The following is a 22401-nucleotide window of genomic DNA, read 5'->3' as shown; positions in this document are numbered from 1 at the left end:
GTAAGGTACAATATACTGAAAACTTATTTAATAATATAAAAAATGATATACTTCAATAACCGACCGTAGATATAACATATTTTTTTCATGTATTTGTACAGATTCTATCAGCGTGCACCAAACATTGAAAAATACTCATTGGAATGAAAAAGTTACTTGGGCCATTTTAAACATAAAATATCTCCTTCAAACACTACATGACAAGAATTGCATCATATAGTTCTTTTTTATGCGCTCTCACGTTGGTGTAGAATATGGGGATCATATTGATCATGATGCTAAAGCTGCGAGTAAAGAAGGAAAATCATGATATAAAAAATCCTTTTCGAAATAATTACTATATCACAGACAGGCACTTTCTAATTGCAATATATCGCTGGCAACAAAATAACAAGTCGAATCCAAACCAATCTTACTGGAAAATAATAGCAAAGCATTCCCATAAACCCAGGGATTTTATAAATCATTGGTCAAGAAAAGAAATAATCACACATTATAGAATCCTTTTTGGTACCGCGCTTACTCCAGTTAAATTATTCCAGATCAAGAGAAACGATACTTACCACTATTGGTGTGATAAGGGCATAATCACCTTTTATTTGATGTAGCTATTTACAACACCAGGGATTAATAGCTATTTCTTCAAAAGTTAAATCAAATTCTTGGCTTGGGTCCATTTTCTTATAAATATATCATGGCAAGCTATAATTGGAAAGCAATTCGTAGTATGATTCAATTTCTTCCCCTCAATGGCATAAGCTTATAAAAAATGAATTAATAGAAATAACCTATTAAAAACATAAAAAGGAATATTAATTCTTTGAATAAAAAATCCTTGTTATGTTCAATACTGTTGAAGACAATTCTGTACCAAGGTAGAAAATCTGATAAATATGTCTAAGTGAGTTACCCGAAATATTCCTTCACCAGAAGATTGGAATCTAAGTGAAAATAATTGTTTGATACTGCCTAATAAATTCAACACTTATAGCCTACTAAGACTATTTCTAAGTCGGAGGCAATCCCTTTAACACTGTTAATAGTGAAGAAGAAAGACGAAGAATCAAAAGATATTTTGAAATCTATGACACCCATGATGTAAAAGTGAAAAATACAATTCTTTTGTATCAGAAATAATGGAGAATAACAATAGGGTAATTAATTAGTGCGTAGGCAAAGTTTAAGGCAATAGTAGACTTGATTGACCAAATATTATAATTCTTTCATGATCTCGGGATAATTTTGGAACTGGGGGACCACAATCAGATAAAATCACCATGTTTACAGGAGAAATGAATTGATGTTACATAATTGTAATTACTAAGTACTAACCTAACCTAGCCTAAACCGTCAGAAACGCAGAAAATATAGGAAGATAATACAAATTTTAAGCAAAGAATCTCGCTCCCAAATCCAAATATCCTAAACTAAACTAACCAAACTAACCTATCCTACCTAAACCATCATAAAATACAGCAAGAAAGCACGAAATTTAAGCAAAGAATTTTGGCCCCCCAGTTCTAAAAATATGCCCTTGATCTCTATTCTTCCGTAAAACACTGCATTGACCGACATAACATTACATTTATTAAGAACATATCAAGCTCAGGGAGAGTATTTCAAACATGGCTATGCACACAATGTTTAACAAAAATTGTCTTTAAACTCGAGTACTATTAGGCACTTTTTGTTTCTACTAGGTATAGGTGAAGTTTAGGTCACTGGCTCTGAATATGTATAATTTGAATATAAAACTGACATACGACTCGTATAAACTCATATTCTATTAGTGCTAGTGACTTTCCATTTTGCTAAGTATCTATCCACTAGGGGATTTGCTTCACAACGTGTTTGAAAACGTAGCAGCTGGAGTGGCCTATAGGGAACTGAGTCAAACAAATAGCACAGGAGGTTAGGCATTGAAAGCATTGAGGCTGAAATATTGGGGCATTGGGTCTTTTCCTTAGGTATATTGAACACTTTTAAAATTCAGAGAAAAATTCATTAAAATATTCGTATTATAAAAACAAAACATTTTAATCTGTGCGTAATGGTAATTACTAATAGTTAACAATATTTCTAATGGGTGTCGCTATCTGCCTGTCTTCCTGATCCCAATAGATAAGCTAGCTGCAGCGAGTGGGATGCTTGGGAGAAACAATGACTTCACTTGAACTATTTTTAGTCATTGCTGTTTGTTGTACGCTACTTTCCTTCACTTTCATGTAGAATTATAGAATATGAGAGTTTTAACGCGTCACGAGACACAATTTGACAAAAAGGGTTGACCATAAGGGTTACCTATCAATCATAAGTATTTATTAATTATTACAGAATTACTAGTTTTCTTTTCTTTTTCTTTTTTTTTCTTTCTTTTTTTTTTTTTTTTTTTTTTTTTTTGTATGACCAAGAATTTACCCGCTGCTCGTCTCTGCTTACGAATGTTTATTAGGTTCAGAAGTCCTTGTAAAATATACATATATTAGTTTGACGTCTCACGATTATGCATCTAGGTCAAAGGAGACAGTGATGATGATGATAATGAATGAAGTGATGGAATGCAGAAAGTGCAAGAATACAGAAGAACCCACGCACAATGTGTTCGTCCAACATAAATACCAGTTGATGTAAGCTGGGTTCGAACCGAGGACCGATGAACGAGAGGTGTGCCCTAACATTGAGTCACCATGGTCTTATTGTAAAATAGGGTCTATAGTTTTTCAATATAAATATAATTTATCATTGAAAGATATGCAAACAAAAGTGTTGTCAATTTCAAGAGGTTAAAAGCAGGATCGTCTTAATGCATGAGCCTCATGAACACTTGTGCGGGGACCCCACCAGCATAGAAGCCCCATACTAATCTATGTATATCAAGTGACTTCCTGTGAGTGGTTGTCATAGAAGTCCCCGCATATTGGTTTCCAAAGAGCCATAATCCTGTTAAGACGGCCCTGGTTGAAGGGAATTGCCAACGGTTTGGACTACAGTCCCAAATGCAGCATGTTAGACTGAAGATTTGATTTCATTTTCCTACGATCAGCAGGGAGTAGGGGAAGTTTCAAATTGTTTCTCACGTTCGATGTTAATAGGCTCTGGAATATATTTCATACCAGCCTTCGTAAAAATTGCGGAACGTAACGTAACACAAACCATGCAAAAATAAATTATAACGGCTATACTATTATCTCAAACTAAAACGCAGATTTTCCAATACAGTGACGCAAACCGTTATGAAATGAAGCCTCCTACCTTCGTAACCTCTACGAATACTAATAGTTAGTATGGTTGTGATTTGGAAATTGGAAAAAAACAAAGTTGAAAAATATGTTGGCTCAACGTATCTCAAAGTGTATGCCACACATCAACTAGCTATCATTTATCCATCAGTTTCAACTTGGTATTCCCAATCACAATTTTGTTTCTTTGATAGGGCTTATGTTGGCAAATGTTCGGCGAAGCGACCAATTAAATATAGAGCCAACATTGGTAGTTGAATAGTGTACCATTTCCCACTGTTGGACCTACTGTCTGCTGCTAGAAGGCGGGGAAGCTGAGACGATATGAGGATTAAAGTTAGACACTGCCGGCCAACACCAAGAAGGAGACACCGTAGGAAATCCAAATTAGGAAGAATATGTAGAGCATGGTAGAATAAACAATTGATTAGCATAATCATGAAGCAGCAGGGCGCTGGGTATGCAATCTACATGCCGTCCAGAGCATTAGTTCATGTGTACACGAACGTTGTGTAACATGAATGTTCATACGGTCAAAATATGCCTTGTCGTCGAAGGCGGGAGTCCTTCCGGAATGTTTTGGCCTTTGATATCGGACGAATAGTAGCGTATTGCGAGTGTAGTTTATCCTTCCGCCACATTGATGCCCGTACTACACGGCGTGTAGCTACAGTACAGTGCAAATGGACTCCATGTCTCTATGACGACACTACGTAGCGAAACGCATGGTTCTATCGACCACTCCATACCACAGATTGCGAGGACAGACGGCTTATTTCTATGGCTCTGGTGATCAAACAGTGACATTTCGTACACTGGACAAGCACTGGAAGCTGTTTGTTTATTGCAACACAACAAGTGTAATGCCCAATTACAGTATTGCATATAAAATCATCAATCTTATATAACAGTCCAATACAAAGATAATTTTAAGTATATTTGTTTTAAAATGTATTCTTTTGTTTACCGGTTTTCATCACATTGCATACAATTCTTCTAAAACATTTTTACTCATTTCAAAGGGCATGGGTGGATAAGAATAGTGAAATGGCCCCAGATGAATCTTGGGACGACAAGTGGGTTGTATGTAGGTACCCCCAAGATACGTTAATCCCTCATGTTTCAAACCTCAACTTATTGGTTCATGAAAAATGGCGCAAAATCGGGAAAGTGAGAATAATTTATTTCTCAAGAAAGACTCGATCGATTTTGTTCAAACTTGAATGTATGTATAGGTGTATACAAGGCCTTGTTTAAATAATTTAAGATCCCACCACCACCATTTCTCCCCCTCAAAAATTCGATTCAATATTTTGTACCCCTTTTTACCTATGATGGTCTGCGAGCACAATTATAAAAAAATAGGTTTTAGACGTCGCATTAATTTTAGAATAACATATATTTTTTTCAAAATTGTATCACGGGTACGCCATGGTCAAAATTGTTCAAAACCAACCATACCGCACCCATAAGGGGCAATTGCAAAAAGAACAGCTATTGACGTAGTTTTTGCATATTCGCTACGTGAATAAATGAGAAATCACACCTAAAAAGCGCCAAACTCACTGAGACTCCATTTTATAGTCTGTGCCTTCCACATCCTCATTTTGGACCGAAGTGAAACTGTTGATGTTGGTGCCTTTTTTCAAATGAATCAAGGAGCCTGAACATGAATATGAGGTATATAATGCCTCACCATAAGGCGTATTTATATTCATATGGCAATCGATACTGTATGAACCATATCATTCATCAGCGTTTTTACGAAGCTGGTCTATTCAATATGGAAGTATATACGAATTGGAGCACAATCCGGTTATGTGAGTTGATCTATATTATACAGATTTGTCTGTGGAATGAAATAAACCATTTTTAGATCAGAGGGACACTTTCAGATTTTAGTGGGGAAACTCGGTCTTCTCACTGGCTTAAGTTAAGAAAATATTATGGAGATACAAGAATTACTCAAATCAACGCGTGACTCAGATAATCGAAGCGTAGTACAAGCACTGATAGTGTTTTTATTCAAGCAAAGGTTGGTAATTCTATTAATAAGAAACTGATATTCTCAATTTTAGGACCACATGACAATCAGACAGTGTCTCATTATACGCAGCAAATAGTTTCTTCCTTCCAGAAAGATATTTTACCTGTCCATTTGGGCTATTCAGCGCTTACAAGGGAGAAATTGATTTCCCGTTATAGATCACCCATTGCTAAAACGCTGTATGAACATACTGCACACAAATTAATTATTATATGTGATGGGACTTACACATATCATTAGAAAAGTACAAACAATGAGTATCAAAGAAAGTCATTGTTGCACCATTTTTTATTACCTTTGTTATAGAAGATATTTAACGAAAATCTAGAATCCAGCGCAAAAAATTGAGCAAAATATTCGATCACGATAACATTCGTGTGGTCATAAATGAAAACAGTGACGAGGACAGAAGTACCTAGGTACATACTACAATGTTGTTTTCATCCTTATTTTTTTTTACACATTGAAATATTTGTACTTCTTAACCATTTGCCAGTTTTCCACTACTCCACGACTTGTGGAATGCAAGAAGAAAATAGGTATATCTGAAATATACTGTATAAAAGCATCTTCTCAAGCAATAGTGGCTTTCATATCCTCCTCACCCAGGACCTACGAGATACACTACAAAAAGGTTACGTTACATTGTGTTGTTGATGGTTATTCTCTTTCCAGCTAAGCTGATTTCACTTTGATTGTTTTACGTGAACAGTCACATTGAAACTTCAGGCATCCACAATTGGGGTACTTACGAGGATCTAATGATAACTTGAACCTCATATTCATGTTCAGACTCCTTGATTCATATGAAAAAAGACATTAATATCAACAGTTTCACTTCGGTCCAAAATGAGGATGGGAACGACACAGGCTATCAAATGGGGCCTCAGTGAGTATGGCACTTTTCAGGTGTGATTTCTGATTCATTCACGTAGCGAATATGCAAAAACTATGTCAATAGCTGTTCTTTTTGCAGTTGCCCCTTATACGTGGGATATGGTTGGTTTTGGACAATTTTGACCATGGCGTACCCATGATACAATTTTGAAAAAATATATGTTATTCTAGGGTTAATGCGACACCTAAAACCTATTTTTTCATAATTGTGCTCGCAGATCATCATAGGTAAAAAGGGGTACAAAATATTGAATCGAATTTTTGAGGAGGAGAAATAGTGGTGGTGGGATCTTAAATTATTTAAACGAAGGCCTTGTATACACCTATACATACATTTAAGTTTGAACAAAATCGATCGAGTCATTCTTGAGAAATAAATTATTCTCTTTTCCCATTTTGTGCCATTTTTCATGAACCAGTGGGAGCTGAGGTTTGAAACATGAGGGATTAACGTATCTTGAGGATACCTACATACCACCCAATTGTCCTCCCAGGATTCATCTGGGGCTATTTCATTATACTTATCCACCCATGCCCTATATCAATGTCTGAAGCTACTGATAACCTATATATTATCGTAGGAAGCACTTTTTTGCCATCTAAGGTGTTTATATAGAATATCGTTTCAAATCTTCGTGCAGTAAAATGTAATGCGATTGCTAGTCAAGTTCTGAATGTTGGAACATGTAATATTACATAGAATTTAACTCATAGAGTCGATGTTATTAATAATAATTTTATAATAATAAATCATAGAGATTTCTTCTTTTTTTTTCAATGTTAAGATATTGACGTTACTTATTAATTTTCTATATGACGTATATCCAGGATACAGGCCTGTTTTCCTGTACATTGATAATTTTAAAACTTTACAGTGAATAGTTTCTATCATTTTATAATATTTTTCAGTATTCGTACGCCAAATAACACATACATATTCTAAATGTGATATAACGTAGGCAAAATATAACTTCAGAAGTGTCGATTGATTGTAAGAAGATCTTTACTAAAATGTGAAATGAACTCAAGATATTTGTACGCCCTATTCGCGTGTTTTTGATATCAGGAGTGAATATTAGTTTTCAGTAGAAAAATTACTCCTAAACCATATCATTTTAGGTATTTGAATGTTTATTCTATCTATAGAGTAGTCACGAGTTATATATTTTTATTTTCTAGTACAAGAAAAGTGTTTACATTTGAGTGAATTTAACGTTAATTTATTGATGTCACACCATGTCTTTCCTCTTTATAAATCAAATTGTTGTTTTATGCGGTCATCAATTGACTTTATTCTAGCATATAACTTCAGATAGCAAGTAACTGCGAATAATAATGTACGGACATTTTTACATCGCCAAGCCAGGATGACACCTGGAGTTACGGTGTTGAGTGTCATTGGATTCCGTGCACGTTTGTGCCTCTTCCCTATTGAGAGACATTTGAGAAGCCAACGCTATTGACGAGAAACTACGCAGAATTAAACACGCCCTCATCTGTTCTACACTTCCTAACTGGATACACTGTTGCTTCGCTGTCTTAGCCGAAGAAATCCCTTGTCCTTTCGTCGATTAAAGACGTCTCGTGAATGATTGTACACTTTGCAATAATTGCGACAGCTAACGCCGTGAAGCTAGGACACCCAATATACATCTTATCCCATAATCGTGTCTGGTAAACAGACCCCTATCTATCCTCCTTTCGTCTCTCCCATACTAAAATCAACTAACAAAACAAGCGCAATTCTAATTTCAAACTACACATGTATTAATATCGATAAAATGAAAGAATTAAACCGAGACGAAACAAGATTCATAAGTTGATGTAAGGAGAAACTTAAAACACAAACAATGAAAAATTGAAACCAATGGATGTCTATTACACAGAGGGTTAGAAACGGGGAAGAGAGAGAGAATGTTCAAAAGTACGCGAATAATAATAATAATAATAATAATAATAATAATAATAATAATAATAATAATAATAATAATAATAATAATAATAATAATAATAATAATAGTAGTAGTAGTAGTAGTAGTAGTAGTAAATATTCATCTTCACAGCAGAGTTGTGAATTATTATTATTATTATTATTATTATTATTATTATTATTATTATTATTATTATTATTATTATTATTATTATTATTATTATTATTATTATTATTATTGGCGTTTTTTGAACATGCATGGCGAAATTACTGCATAATATGTTTTATTTCCGTATTTTTTCCCTGGATTGCATGTTATTTCCTTTATTAGTGGGTACTAATTTTTCTCCAGGTCGTCGAATATATGAATTTCGTTGTGCACTTTGGTGTAAATATTCTTACAGGAAGAAGCCGATTCGTTCCAAAGATCAGCGTTGAAGTAAGTAAGATTTGGCTTGTAGTTTCATGCATCATGATAGTGTAGGGGTAACGTAATGGACTTACAAATAGTACAGCTGTTCAACATAGGTTCAAATCCTTTTTTTACAAAGTGATTGTGAAGAATCGACTTCTCATACTAGATGAGCAATACTTAAGAATATTGAAGCAAACACCTATATCATGATAGAGATGATTTACGAATGTTGATTGGGAAAGGGTAAGGGAATTACCAGGACATTTGAAACATCTCATTGATCTGCTGTATGCGCTTTTCGTGTTATCGTTCTCAGAAAGAAACACTACACCATTTGTTAAACAAAGAAAACTATGGAGACACCATGCTGTTTTTTTCGGTGCAGTGGTGGTATCGTGGTAGCCTTCCAAGTGGAAAACCTCGGTTCGATTCCCCGTCAGGTAAGATAATTTTCCGCATAAAATAATGGTTGCTAAAAGAGATTCATCAACTGTTAGAGAACTTTCAAGCCATCACTGGCGAGAATTCGAGTAAACAATGTGTGCGTTCTTCATCATACACTGTAATGATAAGTATGTTTCATATTTATATTCGTCTCTCTCTCTCTCTCTCTGTCTTTCTTGACGTTTCCCTATCTTGTCTTTACATATTTCTCTTCTCCCTCCCCTCCCTCCCTCTCTCTCTCTCACACACACACAAACACACACTTTATATGCGTGTGTGTGTTTCAAAATTAAAACGGAACAAGAGCCCGATCGACCTGGTTTGGAAAATCTAATTAACTGAGAACTTCGGGGTCGTGTTTTTCGTGCTCTGGGGATAACATCTCCAGTTCTGGTTATCTCTGAAAGAAATATTGTTTAAACCCAAGGGAATAAGTAATCTCTTTTTTATCCTTTGGGTTACCGAGTCTCAATTGAATCATCGGGTCACTACGGGTTAGAATCCTCGACACGATGACCTGTTTCTCTAGCGTGTTCATTCTATCTGTGCGAATTACAACGTTATATCCGCAATAGATGAAATCGACACTGAATGTTCGGAACGGATAAATCTTCGGAGAAGACTAGAAAACGGCTCTTTGGTTATTTGAAAACAAGATTTTATTATACTAGTTCGGCACAAAATTTGTCTCCATCATATAATTCAATGTGTTTTACTCATGTTTGAAATTTGGAACATACAAGGTTTGCTGCATCAATATGGAACATTCAATTTTCCTTTTCAAATTTTCATTGTGATTTCAGAGTTTGGACTTTTAATATAGGGTGTTTCAGATAGAAATTTAGCAGTAAAATAGCACTCATTTATTTTTTCTTTCTTTTTCTTTTCTTTTTCTTTCTTTCTTTCTTTCTTTCTTTTTTTTGTTCAGTTTGCATTAGTAGTCTGGAATGGAAGATATGACCTACGCTAGCTACTGGGTTTATTATAATGTATTTTGAATCAGTACGTCCAATGAACACTACCGAATTTGCTACCGAACCACGCGGAAACGAAGCATGTGTGTTAAAGTTTTGACATTATCCTAGATGTGTCTCGGAAACCTACATTTCTACTAGAAATTGGGTATGTTATTCTTTTTGAAAGTGGCTTAATGAATGTTTCACGCGTCTACTATATATTCGAATAGTCCTAAAGAAATATATAAAAACAAACGTTACTTCTATATTACTGTTGGATTTCTGGAAACGGAGCTCTATTATATTAGGTTCGTTTCTTACTACGTTTAAATTCCACGCTTTTATCTGTTCAGCCTTTTATTTTTCTTCTTCTCTCCTCTTCTCTCTCTCTGCCTCATTTCTGAACCTCTGTGTAGTAGAAATCCATTGGTTTCAATTTTTCATTGTTTGTGTTTAAGTTTCTCCCTACATCAACTTATGAATATTATTTCGTCTCGGTTTAATTCTTTCATTTTATCGATACTAATACATGTGTAGTTTGAAATTAGAATTGCGCTCATTTTGTTAGCTGATTTTAGAATGGGAGAGAGGAAAGGAGGATAGAGAGGGGGTCTCCTTACCAGAGACGATTATGGGACAAGAAGGTATATATTGGGTTGCCTAGCTTCACGGCGTTAGCTGTCGCAATTTTTTAGATGCAAAGTGTACAACACCCATCACACCTACGAACTCTGCCAGCTTCAGTTGATGAATTGTGGCTTTGTGTCGAGGAGGCATACCCAAGGAGGATATCCACGGACTCATATTCTCGCTACACCCCCGTATTGCAGTAGTTCTGTTCGCCCATAGTGATCTTATAGGCTACTGATCATCGCCAGTTTTGGTTCGCTATCGTCACATTATCACGTGTCGCAGAGAAAAAGTTTAATCTTTTTTTTTTTTTATCTCATCAGGTTTCTGTTTGCAACTTTGACGCTATTTTGTCCCCTTAGTGTTGCATTTTTGATGCCGAACAGTGTATTTATTTATAGCCAAGTTCATTTCACTACGAAAAAAGCCTACGAGATTTCCGGGTTTCGTTGTAATTTGTGCCCTGTTTTTCGGTCAAAAGAAAATACTGTAATCTTTTTTTTTATTGTAGTTAATCACATAATTGATCTATTCTTGCGGATAGAATAACAATATTAACATTTTTGTAAACAAATAAATTAGATTCAAACTGTAATTATAAAATGGGTATAATTACAAAGGGTGTTCAAAAAGTTTTGCACAGTGGTCTCTATGTTTTTTCATTTGTTGCAGGAGGAGAATGTTTTTTTTTTGTGAACATAATTGGAACATTTAGATATATACTGAGCCTACTCAATGTAGCCTCCATCAGCTGTGACGCATCTGGTCCAACGATCTTTCCATGATGTAAATGCACTTTGGTAAAATTCTGGGGATTGACTTTTACACCATCGCTTGACACAGGACATAAGATCTTTCTCACTATCAAATGTTTTACCGCACAGGTGGGCCTTCAGACGACTAAAGAGGAAAAAGTCAGACGGAGCCAAGTCCAGAACGTAGGGAGGATGAGGAACAATTTTCCAACCAATTTTCGTGATTTTCTCCTGCGTCACAAGGGCTGAATAGGGTTTGGCATTGTCATTGTGTAGTCTGATGAGCTTACCCTGAAGCTGTGGTCTGTGGGTCTTGATGGCACGTCGCAACTTGTCCAATAACAAACAGTAACGGTCCTTGTTAATTGCGGAGCCATGTTCCAAAAAGTCAATGAAAATGACACCAAACTGATCTCAGAAGAAGGAGGCCATCACCTTTCGGCCTGCTGCTCGTGAAAGTCTTGGTTTCTTCTTCCGAGGGGAACCCGGATGACGCCACTCCATGGATTGGGCTTTGCTCTCAGGTTCGGACAAAAACAACCGTGTTTCATCCTGGGTAATGACGCCGTCAAAACATTGTTTCCACTCTTCAGTAAAGGTCGTCATGAGATCCTCGCACACATCCTTCCTCATCTTTCTCATTTCTCCTGTAAATAATCTAGGCATCCAACGTGCACAGATTTTTCTGTACTCTAGTGACAAACCAGTCATTTCAGCAAGCTGTCGTGTCGTCACACATCTGTCATTTTGGATGCTTTGATTAGTGGTCTCCTTATTCACATCACTCACTACCGTCGATGGTCTACCGCATCGTGTATTGTCCAGTAGAGAGAAATCACCTTCTTTAAACCTCTGCAACCACCGCTGGATACTGCTGCGATCCAATGTGTCCTCCCCATAAACAGGGAGCAACTTCCTGTGAATCGATGTGGCAGAGTCATCGTCGGTCTTGAAGAGGAACTCCATCACCGACCGTTGTCGCAACCTGACATCTACTTCACGGTCCATTATGGCTCACCTGTAAATAAAAGAAAATACTTTTATATACCAACTTATAGCTAAATGTTCCAAATATTTTCACAAAAAAATTCATTCTTCTCCTGCTACAAATAAAAGAATTAGAGACCACTGTGCAAAACTCTTTGAACACCCTTTGTATATATGCTTTGTTGCCGTAGTAGTTAGTCTATACTCCTAATCAACATCGAAACATTTTGCTTGATTTATTTACTTATTCATTTTCAGTTTTCAAGTACTGAAATATCGCTAAGAACTCCACCGAGTTCTGAACATATCATAGTGCATAAGATGACACTAAGACCCTCATCTATAATAAGTGAAACTGAGGAGGATGAGGAAGAGTTTACCTTCTGGTATCCGCCAATGACTGTATGTGATGAGGAACAAGACAATACTGAAGAAGGGTATGAATCGGTAAGTCATTTCCTTAAATGTCTAAAGGTAAGTACTAAACTATTTTCCTACAGTCGCATTTTTAGTTCATTTTTTCAGACTTCCAAACTATGCTATACGTAAGTGTCTGAAGTCTTATAAAACGACTTCGTCCGTCCGTCTATTCGTCTGTCAACAGATACCAGTGCAAAGACGGTAAGAGATATCGAGATGTATGTGTGTGTTTTTTAATCGATTCAACGTATCAGATGAGGAAAATGGGTTTATGTACCTCGTTCCACAACGTTTCACCTCCAACTAAAATAAGGTCAACAGAATTTGTGTCTACACCTGGAGATATGTCTTCCTTTAATTTCTTTATAGCAATTTTTATTTCTGATCGATTATGCTCTGGAATATACGGTTCTGCTGTATTCATTTCATTTTCTCCATGAATATTATTTTTTGGCTGTGTGTTAATCAATCTCCATCTATTCAAGATACTATCCATATCCGTGAGAATTGTTCCCGTATACAGGGTGTTTCAAAACAACACCAACAACGTTTGGGAGGTAATTCCTGATACCAAGATAAGACTAAAAGTATAGACCAACCTGGGTGCACAAATACTTCCTTCCGGAGTTATAGGCTGCCGAAAACATGAAAAAATGAACTTTAAAGGTTCATATCTTCAAAACCCTGGTCAAGACTTCACTTAGGAACTAATATGTGCGCTATCCGAAAATACATGTTTCAGAATCCTGCAACAAGTTTTATGGGTACTCACGTAACAATTTTTATAGAGGCAGTTTGGCTATGGGCATATAATTTGAAGCACTCACCAACAACCTCTATAAAAATTGTTGCGGAAGTACGGCACGATTTTGAAACATGATATTTGGATATGGCAAATACTAGTTACTAAATAAAGTCTCGACCCGATTACGGTAGGTCCCATAGTTTCGGAGCTATAGGCCTTTAAAGTTCAGTTTTTCATGTTTTCTGCAACCTATAACTCCGAAAAGAAGCAATTGTGTACCCAGGTTAGTCTATACTTTTCATCTTATCTTGGTGTGAGGAATCACCTCCTTGTCGGTATTGTTTTGAAACATCCTGTATAATTGCAAGGTCGATAATCTTTCTTAAATTCGTTGATGACTTTATATACATGTCCCGAATGTTTTTATTATCATCTTCAAGTTCAACAACTTATCTTGCAAAAAAATCATTTGTCTTTGTTCCCAAAAGTTTTTAAAGTTTCCCGAGTGATGATAACAAAATTTTGTGCAGTTATATCATTCGGATTTTGTAGTCAACGCTATTTCGCCTGTTTTTTCTTTTCTGTTAGTTTACTTGCATTCCTGATCGAACCATGGTTTCATGTATTTTCGAGTGCTCCAATTTTTATTTTGCTGAAATTTTAATGCTATCCCTAATTTTAACCCAACTATCCTCGACATTAGCACATTTCGGACTTTGTAAAACCGAAAATCTATTCGGCATTTCAATCTAAAATCCCTTTTTCGCCTGGCTCTCCTCTAATTTCTTTAAATTAAATCTCTCCGCTTTTAAATGTTGAATGTTTCTTATTTTCAGTGATCCCTCTCTGTCTCTGTTATAATCGCTGCTACCAGATAGTGGTCAGTATCAGTCAGCTCCTCTAAACGAACGAATATCTATTATACAGAGCGTTCAAAAAGTCTCTATACACCCGAATTGTCACATATTCAAAGCAACGAGAAAATTATTTTACTCAAAATTTATTATATTTTATGGCATAAAAGCACTATGTACAAGGCGTAGCATATACACACACATTCTAACACACATTTTCACAGCAAATGTTGGAAATGTCCCCCATGAGCCTCCAAACATGCTTGCACACGTTTCTTCTTGTTCTCAAATACTCTCACAAGTTGTTCATGTGGAATGCTATGAGCAAAATCTCGAATAGCTGTTTCAAGTTCTTGTAGCGTGTGGGGGTTCACTTTATAAACAGAATTCTTTGCATTACCCCAGAAGTAAAAATCCGGAGGAGACAAGTTAGGAGACCGAGGTGGCCACAATCCCTTTGAAATTATTCGATCTCCAAACACCTCTTGCAGTAATCTCATGGATTGACGAGCTGTATGTGCTGTAGCGCCATCTTGTTTTATCCAAGCATTACGAATTCGTTTTCCGTTAGTTCTCCCATGAACTGGTGAATAATTTCACAATAACGAGTTGAATCTATTGTTTGTCTGAAAAATATGGGGCCGACTATTCTTCTTCTAGATATTGCAATCCACGCCCCTACCTTCTGGTCATGCAGAGGAACTTCATGTATGACATGTGGGTTTTCTGCACACCACAAACATGAGTTCTGGGCATTGACGTAACCTGATAAATGGAACCAGGCCTCATCAGTAAAAATAAATAAATAAATAAATAAATAAATAAAATTAAAAAAAATAAAAACATTATCCAAAACATCGTCAGACTTGTCCATAACAAACTTAATATTCGTTGTTTCAAAGTTAACACCATTGTTTCAGAGACCGCTAACTAGATGCGACAATCACTTCAACGTCACTTTGTCGACTGGAATCTAAGAAAGGAACTTCACGCAAGGCGATATTATAGCAGTGTTGCAAACCTTCGCATAAAATTTTATTTCATGTGACTTTGAATGCGACTTTGACTTGCCACGATTCAGGTGTATAGAAACTTTTTGAACGCTCTGTTGTAGATTGCCTTCTGAAACGCAATCAATTAGATTTTGGTTTTCCATCTGGTGAGGTCCAAGTATATTTATGAACGTCATGATGTGGAGATTTTGTACTCTTCACGATAAACCTTTATAGCCATTGAAAAGTTCACAAGTCTAAAGTCGTTGTCATTACATTCCTTATGCAGATTTTCGTTCACTATCATCGATTTAACGATATTCTCTTACCCTACCTTCGGATTGAAATTCCCGAATAGAATTTTCATATGGTATCGCGGGAGTAGGTCAAATACGCGTTCTACTTCTTCGTAAAAATTGTCTTTATATCGTCATCTTTATCTTCTGTTGGAGCAGGTACATTTAAAACAATAATATCATACCACTGGCCCTTAAGAGTAATAAAAGAAAGTCTATCATTAACGAATTTAACCCGCTTAATTACTGATATTTGTTTGTGAACGAAAAACCCTGTTCCTAATTGGTGATTTTTATTTTCTTCCCAACAAAAGAACGTAAAATTTCTGGACTTGACTTCTCCCTTTTCTTCCCATCTAACTTCCTGAACTCCTACTAGGTTTATCCTATATTTCTCAAACTCATTCGTTTCGGATTTTAATGCGCCTGCTCTATAAAGACTTCTTACATTTCATGTTTCAAATCTCATGTTCATTTTACTTTGTTGAGGTCGTGTCAAGTTAGCAGTACTGGTCCTAGGGTTCTATGAATATCTCTGAACATTTTTTTTTTTTTTTTACAGGATGAGGTTGTTAGCCTCACGCCAAATCCCCAAGCTGGAGGACCACCCCTTGTCGTCAGTCTGCAACTGCTTATTCAATATATTCGCAGCTAACCTTTTTTTTTTTTTTTATCTAAAGACCTTTTGCTCGACCCGCAACCTGTGAACGCACCATGCCATGGTGACAGGAACCCACATTAATGGTCTTATTTTGTATAGAGAGATATTCCCAAAACTTCATCGTTTCAATGAATTTTCTTGGAGTTCTCCAGTTTAATTCCATTTTTTCTTTCATTTCACCATTTCGTCAATTATATCATCATCGTCTCTCTTAGTCTCGGAGCATATGCGAGAAACATTAAACCAAAAGTTCTCATAATAATTAATTTTCATTAATTATTCACGTCCTTCTGCCTATAGAGCGTAATCGTGGAACGAAAAACTGAAAAAAAAATGTTTGTCCTTGTAAGCGTTAACAACGCAAAAATTTGCTACTCATTAGCGAATATGGTGAATAAGCGACAAATTCTATCAATTTAATAGTGAATTATGACGGTTAGTTCCATACCTGCTTCTCACAAATGATTTATCTCATCTTGTATTATTAGTTTCTTTACACTTCAACGAGTTTCATGCGTTAATTCAATGACTAGTTGTTTCAATGGATAACGTCTCTTTTGCTTCAAGACACATGCAATGGAAGTGTGGATTGGGAATTTGATGTACTAAACGTGTTTGCAAGACAAGACTTGAAGCTGTCTCATGTTAAAAAGTTGTCACGAAAGTGATGTCTCGTCTCGAATAGTGCTTCTGCTTTTTCTTGGAAGAGTTCTGTCTCGTCTCGTTTCTCATCATTCTCTTTCGTCTCGTCCAGTAGACAACTCTATTTCCAACAAACTGTTCTTTATTTATTCAGTTTTTGATATGATTTGATTGGCTATTTTAGTACAAATTACAACTATTATTATTATTATTATTATTATTATTATTATTATTATTATTATTATTATTATTATTATTATTATTATTATTTTAATAAAGTATGAAATGTCTCAGTATTTTTAGGCTTGCAACTGATTGTCTTAATTTTGTTTTGTATTTTCAGTAAATACTGTATGGATTTGTCTTATATATATATATATATTGCATCTTTTTAAATCAAATTGTAAGAACTTTTTAAATTCTGAACAGATATACATGTTTGTTTCTTATTTTTATTGTATTTCTGAAGGTCATTTTTGTAAAGTTTAGAAGGTGTTATTTGTAAGATCCTTTTATGTTTTGTTAGGTTTTTATTTTCTCGTCTTTTATTTTTTTTATCATCTTTTCTTTTCTCCTATGCTTAATTCCTTCTTTACTACGGATACTGCTCTTTTTTTATCTTGGTCATGCATTTTTTATTTGTTTCATATGTAGTCTTCATTTTTGTCTATGCTTATTTTATTTCCGTCATTATTACTAGCCTTATGAGTCAGTGTATTTTACTTGATGTGTTTAACTTAGAAATATTTATTTTCAATTTGTAATAGCAGCTACATAATGTCTTTCTGAACTTTTTCTCTCTTTTAATATTTTGTAAACTGTTATAACTACATGGTAAATAATAATCTATTTTTGTATTTTATGCTGTATACTCATTCTATATGGTATACCTTTTCAATATACATGTTAATTATGCTTTTTTTTTACTATTGCTATTTTTGTATTTCCCAGTTTGTAACAAATACTGCATGTTTTTATGTTATTTTTCTGAACTAATATTTTATCCATTTCACCTATTTTTGTATGATCAGTTGTATGCTGTTAATTCTATTTGCATACGCCCTATGCTTGTAAAAACATTTTCCTTTGGGGCACTTGCGGCTGTAATGCTGTTTGCTTACAATAAACATATTTCAAAGGTTTCAAACATTATTATTATTATTATTATTATTATTATTATTATTATTATTATTATTATTATTATTATTATTATTATTATTATTATTACATTTTATTTAATTCTTTTTGTTTTGTCTCTTCCCAGGACACTCATATTAGCGTTAAATCTACGTCTACGATTTCCCTTCCCTCTCCTACTGGTGGTGAAAATAGATTGCGGCTGGAACCATCACAAAAAGCATTAATCTTGCCTCAAGTTCGTGAAATTTTGCGTTCAACAACCGAGGATAAAGTACCAGAACCAGACAATGCTTTACTTAGTCTAGAAAACTGGATAAAGTTCAGAAAGAGGTTACAGAATGCTTTGAGTAGTAAGTACTGGTTGCTTTCAAAAATGTTTACCGAATCTCAATTCTGTATGTTACTTGTATTTTGCATTAATAGAGGTATAATATTATGACTCCCTTTCACCTTTCACCTTTGAGTGCAGAACATGTAAAATTAAGCATATGGAAGTTAATATAATTTTTGTTTACTATTGCACCAAAAGGAGAAAATAGTATTTTAACCAATCTCATAACTATAACAAATGTGATGTATTATTATTATTATTATTATTATTATTATTATTATTATTATTATTATTATTATTATTATTATTATTATTATTATTATTATTATTGGTCATAGGTATAGTAGGTCTACGCAGATTCTAATTTAGCATTCATAACATTTCTATCGGCACCAACATTTGCAAGTAGTAAAATAATAGATACTGTATATGTAATTTATTTATTAGACTGTATAACAATATGGTTCCAAAATTAGTCTCTATCATAATAATTGTATATAGATATCTTGTAGTTGCAAACGTAGGAAACCAGTATAATTTCAATCCATTGTATACAAGTGAAAAGAATCTTGTTGGTGATCGCACCACGAGAAATCAGCTAAACTGTTTGAAATGAATTTTGGATGTACTTATCATGCACAGGACTCAAGCTGAGTTTCTACCATGTTATTTTGATTAAAATACTGTACATATCCTAAAGGGGGAGCGCGGGTCAAATATATGAGAAAAATTTGAATATCTCATGACCCTGTCAACTTAAGAAAATGAAACCTGGTATATAAATTCTCCATTAAAAATAAGTAAACTCACTCTCTAGCGTTTTTGAGAATTTCTGTTTTATGGGGGAACGAGGGCACTTTTTAATAATTTCTTTCTTAACATTGAAAGCAATGTTGCCTGTTGTTTGTAATCACATCACAGGGAAACATTTGAACAGTTTGAATTTAATTTTGGAACATAGTACTTACCTTTAGTTAAGCTTTTATCATGCTACTTTGGTCTAGATTGATTTAATGAAACCCTTCAGTACTGTTTGATTCGGGCAACAGATAAATACGTATTTAATCGAAATTCGGTTCAGTTTGATGAACCTGCAAGCAAAAATAAAAATCAATAAACAATGAAAAAGAACTGAAATAATGAATATGAATCCAGTCTTCGCTCAGGAGCGTCATGTGGGGCTTTGGACGGGGGGCATTTTCTCCCTCCCTGATCTTCAGATTTGTTTCTGTTTTAATCAATAGGCAGAGACGTACGCAGGGGTAGTTCCTGGGGGTCCGGACCCCCCGAAAATTTCGACTTTTGTGTAAATTTAGCCCAATTTCAGGGGCGATTTTAGGAATTTGAATATAAAATACACTCATATTGAGTTTGGACCACTCCCGAAATAAATTCCTGCGTACGTTACTGGCATTAGGATAATAATATACCAACCAGAAACATGAAAATGTATTTACATCGGGAGTATTGTCCTACCTCCGCAAACAAAATCTGAAATGACGCTCCCCGGGTTCAATTCCCGGCGGGAGCTCATGCGGTTCGGATTCCACGTTAATCAGTAGGTCCACGTCTGATATGGCCTCGCTGCTGAAAGGGGTGTTAAACTCAAAATCAACTCAACTCAACTAAAATGACGCTGCTGTCTTTACCTATTGTTAAAGTCAATTATAAGTATTCTTTTAAAATCTAATTAAACTATTCTCTATTCTGACAAAATATTTTTTGATATAATTACTGGAATGTATGCATACATTTTTTTAAAAGGAAAATTGGGTGGTAAAGAACCACGGATGTTGGTGATGAATCGGCTGGAAGAAAATTTAGAAATGGATTTAGAGAAGGAAGAACTTCAACGTACAAAATATTTGTTACCGCCTAACACAACTCTTGTAAGTTTCTTAAACACTTTCAACTAAGTTATATAATTAACAATTTATTATTAAACAGAAAGAAATGCAACTTAAAACTACAGAGTCCACCAGAAAAATGTGTACACTTTTTGTCATCCTTTATCAGGATACAGGCATTGACAATTGTTCTGAAATTTAAGAATGTTGTAGTATGTTTTTTCACCTAACAGATGTCGGCACTGTCAATTGTTTATAGTTAAAATTATGTTGTAGTACGGTTTATCGCTCAACAGATGTCGGTACTGTCAGCACGGTTAATGAGATAAGAAAATGGCAGGTGTACACTTGATGTTCGAACAGTGTAAGTACGTTTTGAAGTATTTTATCAGGTTTGAGAATGCTATCGAAGTGCTACGTCAGTGGAAAGGGGAGTTTGGTACTGAACCACCAATCCACCTAACAATCAAACGCATTGTTGACAAGTTTGAGGCACATGGAACGATTACAGAGGCATATGCATCGATCTCCATTGATACATTGACCGCTGTAGCTGCAGCGATTGCTCGTCGTTCTGTTAGGTGTTTGGCCGTCAACGGCCATTTTGAATATCTAATGTAAACATATGCTTACTTGAAGGTTTGTAACACATGTTTGAACAACAATTAAATGTAATTAAGAAATATGATATATAGTTTTTTTCTTAAACAGTGTATACGTTTTTCTGGCGGACTCTGTGGTTCCAAGATGCACACAAGAAATGAAAGAAAAATAATTAATTAATGGTGTTGAGACAAGCGCCATCTTTGTCCCAGACAGCATGCTTGCTTGTCGCAAGCTTGCCTGTCGCTTTATTTGATTTTATTTTACTTTCGCTTATACAGAAAAGCTTATTTTTGTTTAGCGCAAGCTGTAGTGCAGGCAACCCAAGCTTCAATTGCGAGACATTTTTTTTTAAATTGAATTAAAAAACCAGCGCGCGTTTCATTTTCAGTGTTCTCAAAAACCACGTGACTCTGACCTCTTAACTTTCGGCGCCAAGGTAGTGTTCGCGTTTTTAGCGTCTTTTTAGTATTTACCTTGAATAAACGACAAAATTTAATTATTTTTTTAATTTTGCCGTCTAGTGCTCTAGTCTCAATTATAATGCCGCTCTTTATTTCGTCATATTTCGGTAACAATGAGGCATAACGAATTTGGTATTTATGTATAAAGCATCAATGTGAACTTGGATGGCAGCAGATTTGAGCCTACTTATTTCGCGAAAGAATACAGAACTGTTTTAGACATTTTAATATGAACTTAAAGTTTAACTTACAGTATAAACTTTATCTGAATGCTGTTTTCCAAGTTTAAACATTTTTCTGTTTTATGTAAAAAGGTAGAAGGGATCCCGCTTAGAGCTTATGAAAATCTGGTTTCCGTTAAATTGGCTGGTATTGCAGTATGTTGTGTATTTTGGTTGGTCCCCTGATGAAAAGTCTTAATGGGCACAAAGCCCGAACCACCCCACGTTTTTGAGATAGCTGCTGATAATTATCGTCCCTTAAAGGCATCGCTCCCTCGTAAACTGAAAATAATAATTAGTTCAACATTTTATCTATGAGGTATGAACGAGTCTCACTAGGGTGTACTAGGGTTTTTGGGATCGCTGAGTTCGTATCCGAGATCGGTTAATATTTATCACGTCAGGTTCAATATCATTTGAAGGTCAAAGTGAGAGGGAACGTTGCAAAAACCTGAATAAAAAGTACATGAATATTTTTTAAGTCGTTGGATCCGATTATGTAATTTCCTTGACCCGACAATGTCGTAGTAGTCATTTCGAGGTCAAACTTGAAAAACGGTCGGAAAAATTCATAGATAGGTTTTCAGGGTAGCTTGTTCCGAATCCGAGGTCGGTGTTAATCGAATTTAATAATAATATTGTTCATTTAGTTTTCCAGTCAGTCATTTGCAGTGTCTTCTTTTCCAATATAGATTTGTTCTGCATCTTACGTCTCATCATTTTGAACTTCAACCTCCAGTGTTTCACTTCTTTCCATCGTTGTCCACATTACGATTACCAGCATCTTGTATGTATTCCAGTAGAGCTCGACTAAGGTAAACGCGCCGGATTTCGACAGGTTAAGGACCTTTTTCAAAATCAATTGCCTATTGTGACCATAATATT

At 35.2% G+C, this 22401-nt stretch overlaps 1 protein-coding gene across 3 annotated transcripts in view; it reads left to right on the top strand.

Moving 5' to 3' along the window:
* Positions 1-22401, top strand: part of LOC145668293 (MYCBP-associated protein-like) — a 119557-nt gene that overhangs the window by 28331 nt on the left and 68825 nt on the right. For 2 of the 3 annotated variants that reach the window (XR_014128005.1, XM_081736020.1), the window contains exons 1-4: positions 1019-1154; positions 12559-12747; positions 18175-18400; positions 20146-20270. Coding sequence is in view for 1 of the 3 variants with exons in the window: in XM_081736020.1 (XP_081592146.1) it covers positions 1137-1154; positions 12559-12747; positions 18175-18400; positions 20146-20270 (558 nt within the window). In the remaining 2 variants the exon portion in view is untranslated. Of the gene's footprint in view, positions 1-1018; positions 1155-12558; positions 12748-18174; positions 18401-20145; positions 20271-22401 lie in introns of those variants that run through there. The other variant, XR_014128006.1, reaches the window with a different exon arrangement.

This window comes from Thermobia domestica, chromosome 13 (genome assembly GCF_964235325.1).
Source record: "Thermobia domestica chromosome 13, izTheDome1.hap1.1, whole genome shotgun sequence".
In the NCBI taxonomy this organism is placed as follows: domain Eukaryota; kingdom Metazoa; phylum Arthropoda; class Insecta; order Zygentoma; family Lepismatidae; genus Thermobia; species Thermobia domestica.
The sequence above is the reverse complement of the archived record's forward strand: the minus strand, read 5'-3'. Positions and strand labels throughout refer to the sequence as shown.